The 15905-nt window shown below is 36.4% G+C and overlaps 1 protein-coding gene across 1 annotated transcript in view; it reads left to right on the forward strand.

Annotated features, from left to right (window-relative positions):
• The first annotated feature begins 9787 nt into the window (after nt 1-9787).
• The window catches only part of LOC145684914 (uncharacterized), a 54792-nt gene continuing 48674 nt past the window's right edge, over nt 9788-15905 (forward strand). The window contains exon 1 of the mRNA XM_081757265.1: nt 9788-9957. Coding sequence (XP_081613391.1) covers nt 9907-9957 — 51 coding nt within the window. The 5' untranslated portion in view covers nt 9788-9906. The remainder of the gene's footprint in view (nt 9958-15905) is intronic.

Consider the following 15905-nt stretch of genomic DNA (forward strand, 5'->3'; position numbering starts at 1 on the left):
GGGGGTTCCTATTTAAGATTTCAAAGTTGCCCCCCTCCCGCCCCCGGGGGGAGGGGGCAGGGGGTCGAGTGTGGTATCATTGGATGTCCCCCTTCGAGACGAACAACTTTTATTGCAATTTTTTCAAAATCCGATTTGTAGTTTTCCAGATATTCAAAAAAACGTTTTAAATGCCTCATTTTTCGTTTGTGAGCCATTTTGATTTTTGTCGATTACAGCGCCATCTATCACGCAACGAAAAAAATGTTCAATACAAAAGATACGTATTTTTTCACGGAGAATCAGAATATGGAATAAAAAATGGGGGTTCCTATTTAAAATTTCAAAGTTGCCACCCCTCCCGCCCCCGGGGGGTGGGGGCAGGGGGTCGAGTGTGGTATCATTGGATGTCCCCCTTCGAGACGAACAACTTTTATTACAATTTTTTCAAAATCCGATTTGTAGTTTTCCAGATATTCAAAAAAACAGTTTTAAATGCCTCATTTTTCAAATGTTTGTGAGCCATTTTGATTTTTGTCGATTACAGCGCCATCTATCACGCAACGAAAAAATGTTCAACACAAAAGTTACGTATTTTTTCACGGAGAATCAGAATATGGAATAAAAAATGGGGATTCCTATTTAAGATTTCAAAGTTGTCCCCCCTCCCGTCCCCGGGGGGTGGGGGCAGGGGGTCGAGTGTGGTATCATTGGATGTCCCCCTTCGAGACGAACAATTTTTATTACAACTTTTTTAAAATCCGATTTGTAGTTTTCCAGATATTCTAAAAAACAGTTTTAAATGCCTCATTTTTCGTTTGTGAGCCATTTTGATTTTTGTCGATTACAGCGCCATCTATCACGCAACGAAAAAAATGTTCAATACAAAAGTTACGTATTTTTTCACGGAGAATCAGAATATGGAATAAAAAATGGGGGTTCCTATTTAAGGTTTCAAAGCTGCCCCCCTCCCGCCCCCGGGGGGTGGGGGAAGTTGGTTGAGTGTGGTATCATTGGATGTCCCCCTTCGAGACGAACAATTTTTATTACAACTTTTTTAAAATCCGATTTGTAGTTTTCCAGATATTCAAAAAAACAGTTTTAAATGCCTCATTTTTCGTTTGTGAGCCATTTTGATTTTTGTCGATTACAGCGCCATCTATCACGCAACGAAAAAAATGTTCAATACAAAAGTTACGTATTTTTTCACGGAGAATCAGAATATGGAATAAAAAATGGGGGTTCCTATTTAAGATTTCAAAGTTGCCCCCCCTCCCGCCCCCGGGGGTGGGGGCAGGGGGTCGAGTGTGGTATCATTGGATGTCCCCCTTCGAGACGAACAACTTTTATTACAACTTTTTCAAAATCCGATTTGTAGTTTTCCAGATATTCAAAAAAACAGTTTTAAATGCCTCACCCGGTATATATCGGGTGTTGCAAAATAAGTGTTACAACTCTTGGGAGGTGACTCCTGCCACTGAGACAAGAAAAAAAGTTCTCTTCAACTTTCTGCTATCGGACATAGTTTCAGATCTACAAGGTGCCGAAAGCGTGGGAAAATGGCTTTCGGATGCCAATAGTTCGGAAACTATCCAACATAAAGAGGGCGGGTAAAAAATTCACTAAAGAAGTCATACCTGCTCTATTGAATTTTGTATGTTTTTAAATCCTACCATGCACGCGCAAGGGATTCCCCAAAGGAACGTAGGGAGTCCCGGATAATCTGCCAAATGAAACTTGGTCTAAATAGATATGAATTGATAGGCTTCCTACCAGGTAACAATAATTCGTTTGTATTAAGTCGATATCTGGATCAAATACAAAATGGCTGACACCTTCATGCCCGTTGTGTGTGGTTGCATAAATCGCCAGGTACGGATGCTGGCCAACAGTGACGTTCTGAGTATTAATTGTAGCGAATTTGCACTCAAATGCTCTAGAAAGACATCTGGAGTGTCGGTAGAGCATAACAGATGAAGCAGGGTCATTCACATGTGTGAAAACACTTAACGAAAAATTTCCAGAAATGCACTCATACTCAGTAAACGTGAGTTCAAAGCGTCGGAAATATAAAGATTAGCGTCAAAAACATGAAAGCCATTGCCAATTCACCAATAATATTCCTTCAAACCGATGCAATATGATGCGCACGGTTGCATACCAATAAGGATGCAACAACTGAGGCCAACTTCAAATTGTGCAATTGTACTCACAAAGAAACTGGGTAAACTAAATTAATGTCACTAGTGGGATCGCATGATCGATATTGAAATGTGGCCAATGTGTGTGTTAATATAAACATGTAGTTAATGAACAAATGTCAACATGTTGCACTACTGCTGGGACATCGTCCCACGTGCGAAAAATAGGAAAATAACTACTCGGGTCTTGAATCTGAGGCCTTGGGCTCACAGTACGATTGGAAACTGCGACCACGCGAGCAAAAGCGAGCGCTCTAGCCCTGAGGTTCGAAGGAGCCTCACTTTCTCTGTATTCATTTCTTTGAGGAGTACCCACTTTGTTTGGCAAGCCCTCTTGTACAGCCTCCCGACATACTTGTGTGTTTCATTTTGTTACTCCTACTGCACAGTTGTAAACAATCAGAGCTTTAAGATGTTTCTTGTTATTTCTCATGTCGTTTTATTTTTCATATGTGTGGTGCTCCAGCTGTAGTGTTAAATGTGCCAAATCGGTTCATTTTCGTCTTTGTTTTGGCATGTGCACTGCGTGTAAGATACGAATTTCTGGAGGTATTTTCCTATATTTTGAGTGTCATATGTCTCAGAAGACGTGGGACATGATACAAGTTTGTTATTTTCACGCTCTATCGGAATTTGAACCATGCAATAAGAGATTTCTTTTTATGTGTCGACTGTGGGACAATGTCCCAAAGAAAGAGGGACATTGATACAATCGTGTTCTAGTTACGTTCTACCAAAAGGTGCTCCAGATGTAATAGCAGAATGTACAACGTTATTTTCCTAGTTTTCGCGCGTGGGACAGTGTCCCAGCAATAGTGCGAAATGTTGACATTTGTCCATTAGCAACATGTTGATATCAACAACCGTGCACATCATATTGCATCAGTTTGAAGGAACATTTTTGGTGAATTGGCAATGGCTTTCATGTTCATGACGCTAATCCTTACATTTCCGACGCTTTGAACTCACGTTTACTGAGTATGAGTGCATTTCTGGGCATTTTTCGTTAAGTGTTTCCATACATGTGAATCACCCTGCTTCATCTGTTATGCTCTACCGACACTCCAGATGTCTTTCTAGAGCATTTGAGTGCAAATTCGCTACAATTAATACTCAGAACATCTCTGTTGGCCAGCATCCGTACCTGGCGATTATGCAACCACACACAACGGGCATGAAGGTGTCCGCCATTTTGTATTTGATCCAGATATCGACTTAATACAAACGAATTATTGTTACCTGGTAGAAAGCCTATCAATTCATATCTATTTAGACCAAGTTTCATTTGGCAGATTATCTGGGACTCCCTACGTTCCTTTGGGGAATCCCTTGCGCGTGCATGGTAGGATTTAAAAACATACAAAATTCAATAGAGCAGGTATGACTTCTTTAGTGAATTTTTTACCCGCCCTCTTTATGTTGGATAGTTTCCGAAATATTGGCGTCCGAAAGTCATTTTCCCACGCTTTCGGCACCTTGTAGATCTGAAACTATGTCCGATAGCAGAAAGTTGAAGAGAACTTTTTTTCTTGTCTCAGTGGCAGGAGTCACCTCCCAAGAGTTGTAACACTTATTTTGCAACACCCGATATATATATATATATATATATATATATATATATATATATATATATATATATATATATATATATATATATATATATATATATATATATATAATGAAAAAGCAGTTTTACAATATTCAGAAACATGATATAAAACAAAAATCTCAGAAGAGTTGTAAAAAGTACAAATGCTAAAAAAAAAACTTCCTCTTTTCCGAAGTGGGGATTGAACCAATAATCAATTCAAGAATAACATATATTTAGTTAACTATTTCAGCTTATATGTGAAATCGAAGTGAAATTGTCACATTATATTGTCTATTAACTATATTCCAAATTTTATACTCCAGTGGAAATCGAGACCGACATGTCATAGTTAACAAGCAAAGACTATTATTGTTACCTGCAAACGGTAATTAAGACCAACTTAACACCAATAAAAGGCTTATAATGTTCTCCTATGTTTATGCACGATCGGAAGTGGAAACCGACTTATCAAAAATAACTGGCAAATCATTTTTAAAAAAAAAACTTTTGGGAATCGAGCCCGAAATATCTCAAATAGCAAACTAGCTGTGTTTTAATGTTTATTTTTACTCAAACGGGAATCGGTCCTGTTAATGACAATGAGACGACCATTACTACTAACGTTCTCAAAAAGACGCACGATTTAGCATTCAAACCACAAGCCACAAGGTTGCTCTTAAACAAAAGCAGCTCTTGCTATTCTTTCAAATATATTGAGATTCAATATTCTACTTGGAATTAGTTTAATTATGTCAGAAAATACGGATAAAGCAATCAATTCTCAGTTATGCTATTTTATATAAATCGGATGAAATTCCAAGAGCTAATAGAAATATGAGTAAGAAAGCAACTAATTGGATCAACTTGCTCGACCACCTATAATCCAAAACCAGTTGAACTACACATTCACAGATCATATGTTACTTTTATCAAATATAATCAACTTACCAAAATTGCAGCTTTTACTTACCATCAATAGTGCCTTCTTCTCTCATTAAACTGGAAGTCTTACCTGAACAAATTAAATGGATTCCAAACCACTATCTACTATGGAGTGAAATGTCCTCTCGTTAAAACCGATAACGAAACAGAGTTTGAAAAGTACTTTCTCTCAACTTGGTTCTAAGAAATGGCTTGGACGTTAACGCACGAACCACATAAAAGTGAGTAGTGATTCTAGTCATTATCATTCATTATCACTCATCTTTTGCCCCTAAACAAATTCCGCAAAATTTCGAATAAACATTCTAATGTATAACTAACGTATTTCAATTGAAACTATTGAGATTTGGCCTTTTTAATTAAATATTAAATACAATTCACCTTTTCAACTCGTACCAGACTTTCTATTCGACAATTGCCATACTCGAAGCTAACGTCGTCCCAGGTACTCAACATCAAACTATGGAAATCACACTATCGAAGGACCAAGACTAATGGCAATACATGCCACTTTAATCGGTTTACAGTAAGGGTAAGTAATCAGTTTTTTCAATCTTTCATTTTTTCAAATACTTTAACATATCTTCTCCTTTCTTCATTTTTTTTGTTTTTCATTAACTTAGAAAGATATAAATTTTCAATTCTCATTATGCAAAACCATTTAACATTACAAATTCAATTATTATTATTATTATTATTACTTTGTAATGAAGCAACTCCTCTTATATCAGGAAGGGCGGATTCATTATATGGTCCCTCACCAAGAAGAATGAAAAAAATCTCTAACAAATTTCTTGCTAATCCAATCCGGTTTCATTAGATAGTAAAGAAATCATTTCAAAGCATGGCAAGATAGGAATACAAATAAATGTAAATATAGATATTTAATATACACCAAAATATACAAATCAAGTAAAACATTTGAAACTTCGTAAATTTGAATTCAATAAAAGTTTTATTTATTAACTAAGAATATTAATAGTTGAATTCAATTTCAAATTTTAAATAAGTAAATGACATTATTTCAACTAATTCCTACAAACGATATTGAACTATTTTATTTATTTTAGGGAACTATTCGGTGGTCAAAACGAAAAATTTAAAATTTAACACATACCAAAACAGAAAACTTTATGACTCACATTGCAATTTCATATACACATTGCCATGAAAATATAGATATTAATTTGGATAAACATTTGAAGGTAATAAACTGCAGTTGCAAGGGTAATGTCATTGTTTGTTTGGGGCTTTGTACTTAACCTACATTTCTTCTACTACGATATACTGTATCTTTACTACCGCAACACGAGTTTTCGTATATGAATCCTGGCTATCATATTCATCTGATACAACAAGCGTATTGGGAGATAAAAGCCTTCTAACCATAAAAGGGCCAAACCACTTGTCATTGAGCAATACTGCTATCTAATCTTTCAACGAAGATTTCGCATGATATCTGATAAAATAACTTTAATACCAATATTTATATTTACTTGATTCTTAATTTTTAACATTAACTTTTGATGTCGTTCTCAATTTGTTTCCATGATCGAAACTCCAGACATCAAATGCAGATCTGAAATCAGCGTCTGAAACGTTGCAACGATTCTCTAAGAGTGTTGAATAAGGAACCTTAAGAAACTTCAATTAGAGCATATTGAATGTTCATTTTTTTGTAGCTCAGGAATGATCGTAGCCTGTTTATTTTGTTTTGTTGAAAAATACACTCTCATAAAATTTGTTTCACAAAAAATTCTAAATCTAATAAAAGGTAAATACCACCACACTAAACTTTATCTCTCTAACTAATTAAACTAAAATACGTCATGCTGTAGGCATCAATGAAATATTTTACAGTAAGGCATTTTCGGAAAACTTCGCCACAAGGAAGATCAGACCAAAAATAAACTATTGCTAATTAACTTTTTTTTTTATAAGAAGTGACTTCTGCGATGCGTTAAGGTTATTAATGATTTTTTTAAAAAACTATTAATAAAATGGCGTAAATTGTAAAAAAAAAAAAAAAAAAAAAACACCAAGACTAAACTACCCCTTGGGGATATTTTCATGAAGTGACTCACACGGTATTATAGGCTTATTAATAAAATTTATTCAAGATGTATGAACATAATAGCCTTTTTGAGAAAATCGTTTGAAACAAAACTCACAAGAAGAGTAAACTATCCCTTTTGAAAAGAAGTTATATACCATACATAAAATTATATGAAATGTATATTTATGAAATATGTACAAAATATCACGTGAATTATTTTTCTGAGAAAATCACCCCAAAATAATCCGATTCTCAAGAGTAAACTACCCCTTGTGGATAATTTTTTTTATAAGACTTGACTTGGCCTGTATTGTAATGCTCTTAGTAGAACATTTTTTAAAAATGAAATAATAACAATATCGTTTGTCATTTTTGAGAAAATTTTTCGAAACTATTCATCCCCAAGAATAAACTACTTCTCGTAGATTTTTCCAGATCAAATAAGTTACACTATATTGTCCGGTTGGTAATGAAATATTCTTTTGTGAAGTATAGACAAAATCGTCTTGAGTCGTTTTGAAAAAATCGTCGAAAAAGATCACAGTTTTATAAACAGAAAATATAAACAACCTCTCGTAGATTTTTCAGAACAAAGAGTTATACCATATTGTCAGTTTACTAACGCAATATTTAGTTATGAAATTCGAAAAAGTCATCTGAAACGCATTTCAGGAAACTCACCCCTAAAAAATAAACTACCCCTCGTAGAAAAATTATTTACACCACAATATGAGTTGTTAATAAAATGATGATATATGAAACATAACCAAAATCCTTAGAGCCGTTTTTTTTGGGGGGGGAGAGGAAATCGTATTTTTTTACTTTCACCTTTTGCTAAACTTACCTAATTTTTTGGAACAGGAAGGAAATTAAAAAAAAATAGAGAATCTAATAAAAACCTGAAATTTAAAATGTAGTGCTGGTGCGTTTAATATTATATCCTCTATGCGAATGAATGTGTTTATACGTCGGGACGAAAGAACGTACGAAAGGATATTCAACCAGTTGAGAATACTCCAAGAGCATTGGCAGACCGAACTTAAAAAAAGAATTAATTTTTCTTTTTAACTTCTACAAGCTTTATACCGATAGGAGATGATTGACAAAATAGTTGACACTGGAAAATTGTATGTAATGGAAATTAACATCGAAATGTTGAAAGTAATGAGAATATCCCGGGGAAATACGCTGTTACGGATCAGAGTGGAACAAAGAGAACTTAAAGAGATCGATAATTTCAAGTATCTGGGGATTATTTTGACGAGAGACGCTTACTTCACCAAAGAGATCAGGTCAAGAATTGCCATAGCTAAAAGAAGCATTCAACAAGAAAAGATCACTCTTAACTAGCAGGCTCAGTATTGGACTTAAGAAGAAGTTGGTCAAGTGCTATATATGTTGCATTGGACTGTATGGTTCAGAGACTTGGACATTACGGAAGTTAGAAAAGAAATATTAAAAGAGCTTCGAAATGTAGTGTTGGAGGAAGGTGGAGAAGATAAAATGGACAGAGAAAGCAACAAACGAAGATACTTTAAAACGAATAGGAGAGAAGAGGACACTTCTAGCCACCATCCTTCGTAGAAAGGCCAATTGGATTGGACACTTGCGAAGAAATTGTCTTCTTCACACCGCAGTAGAAGAAAAAATGAAAGGGAAGCGAGGAATAGGAAGAAGAACAACAGCTGATCGATGATTTGAAAGATAGGAAAAAGTATTGGGAGTTAAAAGAGGAGGCTGAAGATCGAGAAAAGTGAAAGAAACATTTCCAGGCCCAAATCTAAAATTGAAAAAAAATCCTCATTAGTCCCAGGACCTGCTGAAAGGCAGGATACTTAATAATAATAATACTCATTGAATATTTTTTGTAATATATCTATCCATTTATAATTTCCTTGAGTACTAAACTTTTTCCATATGTTTTATTTAAGAGTTCTGTTAAAACGATCTACAATATGTTGTTTTACGAAGACAAATGCTTAAAATGGAGGGCTTAAAATTGAAAATTTCGCAAAATATATCTCCATGACTTACGGTTCCTAAGATATGGCTACTTAAATCTCCCGAAATCCGAATTTTTTGGCCAACATCTGGAGAATGGTGGCCACCGGTTACTATTTGGTAGCAATATGTTCACCATCCTCTTAGGAGGTGTTGATCAGCAATAATACAATCTGTCTATGACTTACAGTTCCCGAGATATGGTTCCTTAAATTTCCCGAAATCGGAACTTTTTTGGCCAATATGTCGGGAACGGTAAGAGTAACGCGAGAAACTCCATCACTTCTTGCATATAGCTTTTGACAAATGGAGGGCTCAAAATTGAAAAAATCGAAAATAACACACACACACAGACATAGAGAATCAATGGCGAACTTATTAAGTTCGTTGAAAATAGAGATGCGCACGAGACAAAATTTGAGGCTGTCTCGTCTCGAAAATGTGCTATAAAAGTGATGTCTCGACTCGAAAAGTGTATTCTCTATTAGAAAAGCTGTCTCTCGACTCGAATTTTGTCAGGAAAATTCTGTCTTGACTCGTCTCGTGCGCATCGTTGTTGAAAATAACTTTTTCGGTAAGTAGAGGCCATGATGCGCGAGCATGTTTTAAAATCTCGTATTCGATTTTTTTTCAAGATCAGTGTGCTTTTTCCGTTCCATCGTCCCTCGAAAGTAAATAAGAAGAGAGAAAGAAAAGAAAACGAAAGAAAGAAAAAGCTATTATATATATTACCCTGCAACTGCAACTTGGATTGCATTTTCATTTTTGCAAATTTAAACTTTTTAAAATGTGCATGGAGATCTCTCTCTCTTTCTATGTGTGTATGTGTGTGGGTGAACTGGTATTGTGGTATTGTTTACACGTGGAAAACCTGACCTTTTCAAACATATTGCATAACAAAAGAATGCTGACCTGATCGTCTGATTAAATGCTTCAATGCCACATTACGAAAAAAGGAAATCAGGAAAAAGGTACGGAAAACATTTATAAACTGAAACGAAACAGAAAGCCATATGACACAACATGCGAACTATGAAAATTATTTGTTTTTGTTTTTTCTATTTTTTGTCCGTAATTTTTCGTAACTCTGGTATTCGGATGTATTCTTGATTTACTGCGAATCTTTATTGTCTACCATGAATAAATTATTGATTTATTTATTGGTGAGCAATTGTATTATTGGTTCGGTAAGTAGGAAATTTATTTATTTATTTATAAATGTTTCAAATTACTCATTACATTACAGTATTATATGCTGATATATATACAGAAACTGATAGTTTTGAATCTATTAGCACGTCAGTTCAAGTAAAATAAAATGTATTAAAATACGTCGGTAATTATTTGAAAATACAGTGGACCCACTGGTGACGATAAGCCGTTCCTTAACGCTGAAAAGTTCGCAATCCAAAATAATTTTTGCCATTGAAATTCATTTAAGTATAATTAATCCATTCTACTTACTGAAACATGGTACTGTATCTAGTATTTTTTTTTAAATTGTAAGTATTTTCTGTGATAAATATAGGATGAAATGCACGTACTATTATTGCATTTTAGAAACAAATATGTAGCACTAAATAAAAAAGTATGAAAAAGCGGGATAAAAACGCAAAAAAGGAACAAAAGTTCTTTTTTAAATCACAGTATTCTAACAGATAATGTTTATAACAAACGAGCAAAATCACTATAGTGACCGCAAGGAGTTGTGAAGCTTGACCGAGATTTACCAATTTCACCACCACCCAATAGAAGAGGAGAATGTGTTACGGTCGTCAAATTTTGAAATTTTGCCAGTGTTGTCTCTCGTGCTATATGGAGAACATCTTCCGAGGGTACATTGTTATCGAATTGCCGATAAACTTCCTCACTTCTTCTCAAGTGTGAGTTCGGAAGACAGACCCACGAATAGTACCGAATTTTTCCGATGCATCACACGTGAGGGTGAGCAGTTGGCTATGATTGGTGTAGAGAATAGGCTTCACGAGTCGTCGCGGTCAAATGGAATTGTGGGTACACGCGTTAGAGTGCGTTTATGCAACGACATACTATTTATAACCAAGAGAAAAATTGTTCACAAAACTTCTTCGTGATCCGAGGTATTCGTAATTCATAGGCCCATTGTATGTTAAATGTTGCTCCTTGTTGGATTTCGATAGCGTTTATGATACCAAGGTTAAGGAGGTTCCTTGAATCCACAATCAAAGTACTATAACTATGCTTTTCTGCATGAACAAACAAATAAATAATAAAATAAAATAAAAACAAAATGAAATTTAAAAAAAAATGTGATAAGAATTATAAAAAAATGTGTAATACATTTGTTTATAAACGGCATGTTGTTATCTTTATAGAAGTTTATAAATTGCGTTCGTTTAATTATACCCCGAGCACTCTTTTGGGTTCTTTTGGGTAATGAAATTATTTTTATCTGACTAAAAATATACGTATTTTGCATATTTTTTGACTCGTAAAGCATAGGCTCTACACCAATCGTGGTACTGGTAACCCTCACGTGTGATGCATCGGAAGAATTCCGTATGATTCGTGGAGCTGCCTTCCGAATGCACACTTGAGAAGAAGGGAAACAGCAGAAGCACACCAACAACGTTCACAAACTTAACGGACATGGCAAAGGGCGACCCAAGAAAAGCTCTTAAAGAACTATAACACAAACACCATCAGTTATTGGAATTAAACTATAACAATAATAATGACAAAAATATAAAATGACAACAACAAAACGAAGCTTATCGGCAATCCAACAACACTGTACCCTCAGGAGATGATCTCCGCATAGCGTGAGAGACGACAATGGCAAAGTTTCATGGGTGAGGGATGACGACTGGGACACACCCTCGTGTTCTTTGGGTGGTGAAATTGGTAAATCTAGGTCAAGCTTCACGATTCCTCGCAGTCACTACAGTGACTTTGCTGCCATAGGAAAAAATTGAAATGCCTAAGTAAAATGCAAAAAGGTATTGTGATTACAAGTAGTCTATGCATAGTACACTGTATAAAAAAGTAGCATCCTACAATTGTGTTTTATTCACTTGGTTTAGGAGGCCTGTAGACCTACATTGATTTTATTTTCTAAATTTTTGTTTTATTTAATTTTCTCAATAGTTATATGAAAATATATGAGTATAATATGTGCGTCACTGTTCAGATCATTTTGGTCAGTTAGGAGTATGAGTCACTGTTAGCGTGCATCGGTGTTAGGAATGTCACTATCAAGAGTCAGTATCAAGATTAAGTGACAAACAAACAATAGACATATTAGTTCCATCAGATTGGCAGGGATGAAAATTTCGTTTTGTCGATTTTTCGAAAATTACGCATGAGAATTTAATGTTCAGTTCAATAATTTATTTCGATTGACACATGTCTCACCTTTGAACATTTTTCATTACGGTTCTTTGCTAAGATCAACACTTGTCCCATCAGTGTGAGTGTCCGTATCACTGCGGCACAGAATTCTTTGCTACACGATCTTTCAGCCAATTCTGCACACATGTTTTGACTTCGTTGTCGGTGTGGAATGTTTGTCCTCCCAACTGCTCATTGAGGGGACCAAAATATGGAAGATGCAAGGTTACAGATCGGGGCTATAAGGGGGATGGTCTAGGATCCCCCAATTATGTTTGATAATAGCTCTGACCGTTGTCGTGGCTGTATGAGGACATGCGCTGTCATGCAGGATAATAACGCCATCCTTCGTTTGTGGCCATTTCCTTTTCAAAGCCACTCTGACTTTTTCCCGGAGGAGGTTCCTGTAGTACGCTGCATTGATTGTGGCCCTGTGGGTCAGGAAATCAGTGCATATCACCCCGTCTTTGTCCCAGAATACCGTCAGCATCACTTTGCAAGCGGACGCCTGTGCCTTGAACTTTTTCGGCGGCGGCGGCGAGTATGAATGCCTCCACTCGACGCTGGAGTGCTTTGACTCTGGAGTGTAATGACGCACCCAACTCTCATCATTGGTGATTATTTTTGCAAGTAAGCTCTCGCATTCTCTCTCAAATCGCTGCAGATGCTAAGACGAGTCGTTTTCCCTACACTGGTCGAACGCTAGCATTTTTGAGACCCATCTAGATGTAATTTTCCGGAACTGCAAGTGTTCGTGGATAATCGTTTCAACACTTCCCATGCTGATGTTAGTCGTTGCACCCAAATCTCATACACTGATGAGTCGATTATTCAGAAGGAGCTGCTCCACCCGACGAATGTTGGTTTCGTTGATTGCAGTAGCTCAGCGTGGAGTAAGGTCCGCGTTGAAAACACATGAATTTTGAACACCACTTGAGACTGAGAGAGAGTTCGTTCGCCATATTGCGCACTTAATCTGCTGAAGATTTCAGCAGATTTCACGCCTTGCGTTAGGGGAAACTTGATGATACAGCGCTCCTCCACTGTGGCTACCAGCTTCACACTATCAGGCTTGTTGCAATCGTCCATCCTATTTACTCAACTCTCTGTTGTCGCAGAAAAGTGTCAGGGCAACCCTATCAGAGAATACGACACGGACGCCAAGCTGCGCAGAGCAGAACTTGAAAAAAATCGGTTATAAATTGAACGTTCCTCGTATAATTGCATTTTATTGATACTACCTGGATCACTTTCTACACTTTTATATTCTTCATTATCGTCAAATTGTTAATTAATATTAAAGTAGTGGCATTGGACTTCGCTAAGAGCACAACTGTAAATTATTAAAAGCACTTAAATTTGCTACTTAATATATATATTTTGTTTTAATGGTTCAACAACCCTCTACTTGAAAAGATAGAGACCTTTTGTACAGTCATCAGTAAAAATGGTATCCTCCCGAATAAATTTTGCAGAAGTTTGTCCCGAGTGGTAAATCGTTTCTTGCACTGTAAAGAGTTAATCCCGTTTAATTATACGATCAAAAGAATTAATCAAAAATAAATTGCGCGTGTCATTATTTTTTTTAGAGATTTTGATTTACTTGTAATGCTATTGATGAACTAATTAGAGCCTAAACAGCATATTGATATGAAGGCTGTGACCTCCCTATAAGTACGCAATACAAAGGACGCAGATTTTCTGTTTTCAGACTGTTTGGGCCAACCGGCCCCTGCCAACTTGAAAAATAATAGTAGCCCTATGTTTGTAAATAGAATAGCATACAGAGTAAGTAGGTTCAGACTTGCCGGCGCTTGGAACCAGCACCAATAAGTTGGCAGAATGATTTTTTTTAATTCTTGCTCGCTGGTTGCCGGTGCTGCTTGTCTGTGCTCTGTGATATAAAATGAACGTCTAGGCCTTAATTACAACTATTTTTAATATATCAGTAATGTGGTAAGATAAAAATAAATACTATCTAACAGACATATAATAGACAAAAGTTGGAAAGAGATAACTGTGAAACTGTACGACGAAGATGAATAAATTTTCATTACAATTTACAGTATTATGACTATGTTTATTACCTTTGTTATTATAGTTTCCTTTCTGCTTTAGGCCTATTAGCCATTATAATGCAGAACATTGTATGAAAAAGTATGTTAAACGATGTTCTACTTTATTAACAAAATAATTGAAACGGATTCTGGTATAATGAAAAAATATTTCCCATCTCCCTTCAGTTTCTCAATCAAGTGACAATATTCTAAATATCTCCCTGTATAGGATAGGTATAGGAGTAAGTTGAAGTCCAGAATCAACTTACACTACCGGTTTTATTATAAAAATCTTGTATAAACAGTATTGTACAAGAATAGTACAAATTCTGTATGGTTGCGAAACATGGTCGCTTACTCTGAGGGAAGAACATAGACTGAAAGTATTTGGGAATAAGATCCTGAGACGAATATTCGGACCCAAGAGGAACGGGAATGGAGAATGGCGGAAACTTCATAACGAGGAACTACATAATTTATATGGTTTACCCAACATCGTTAGGGTCGTCAAGTCTAGGAGGCTTAGGTGGGCGGGTCATGTAGCTAGGATGGAAGAAAGTAGAAACGCTTTCAAAGTCTTGACTGGAAGACCAATCGGAAAACGACCATTAGGAAGACCTAGGCGCAGATGGGAGGACAATATTAAGATAGATCTCGCAGAGATTGGAATACAAAGTAGAAACTGGATGCAGTTAGCTAAGGATAGAAGTCAGTGGAGAGCTTTTGTGAACGCGGCATTGAACCTCCGGGTTCCATAGGCCATAGACTTAGTTAGTTAGTTAGTTAGTTAGTTAATGTAATTTCTGTAATACAAGCTAGAAGAAAGTGACCCAAGGCTCGAGCAGCCTAGAGCAGGATTTCCACAGAGCTCCGCAGCAAGCTAGGTGAAGTGGATTAGGAATACCCAGTGCTTCGAAGCAAGCAGAGAGGGGATTAAAATACCACAGAACTTTGAAGCAAGTTAAATGACTGCGGTTTGGAATGATGGGAATGACTGAGGTTGGGATTCGAAGCAAGCAAAGCGTGGGGAAAGGAAAGCCTAGAGTTCCGAAGCAAACTAGAGGCTTTGGGTTGGGCATCTCCTAGAGCTCCGAAGCAAGCTAAAGGAGGGATTGTCCGGTCGAGACTGATCGCTGTCCATGGAATCGTCTCGGTTATATAGGCGGTCGAAGTGAGGCGGTGGCGCTGCTGTTCCCTCGTCTTCAATGTGACTGGTAGTGTAGTGTCCGTCGCCTAAAGCTGAAATACTCGATAGTAAAATGCACATGGTTCTTGTTTATAAATAGGAGCACGTGTAGAATGTTTGTAAACACAAGCACGTGGTACATTTCAATATTTGTTGTCATTTTCTTTTTCTATTTGTTGCATGGATATTGGTTGCTTTTTTTCTGAGTTTTAACGAGGCACTCTCAGAACTATATTTAACAATTTTGCCGCTCCGGAACGTTAAAAGTTGGCGATTCCTCAGCAGAAAATTTCAAATGGTGGAGCGAATAATCAGAGTAGAAGTGGAAAAAATATGTAATATAAATGTAAAAGTTTCACGTCATATACGTATGCCCATACAGAACAAATTTCTGAAATTTCCAGATCTGTAATATTTGCCGCCGCCCTTAGCCAGTCTATCTTGAGTCCTGGCCCTGAGCACTATAAAGAAGGTAAAACTCTTCATCTGACAAGCTAATCGTCTTTCATGTAATAAAGAGTTG

This window comes from Thermobia domestica, chromosome 5 (genome assembly GCF_964235325.1).
Source record: "Thermobia domestica chromosome 5, izTheDome1.hap1.1, whole genome shotgun sequence".
Taxonomy (NCBI): domain Eukaryota; kingdom Metazoa; phylum Arthropoda; class Insecta; order Zygentoma; family Lepismatidae; genus Thermobia; species Thermobia domestica.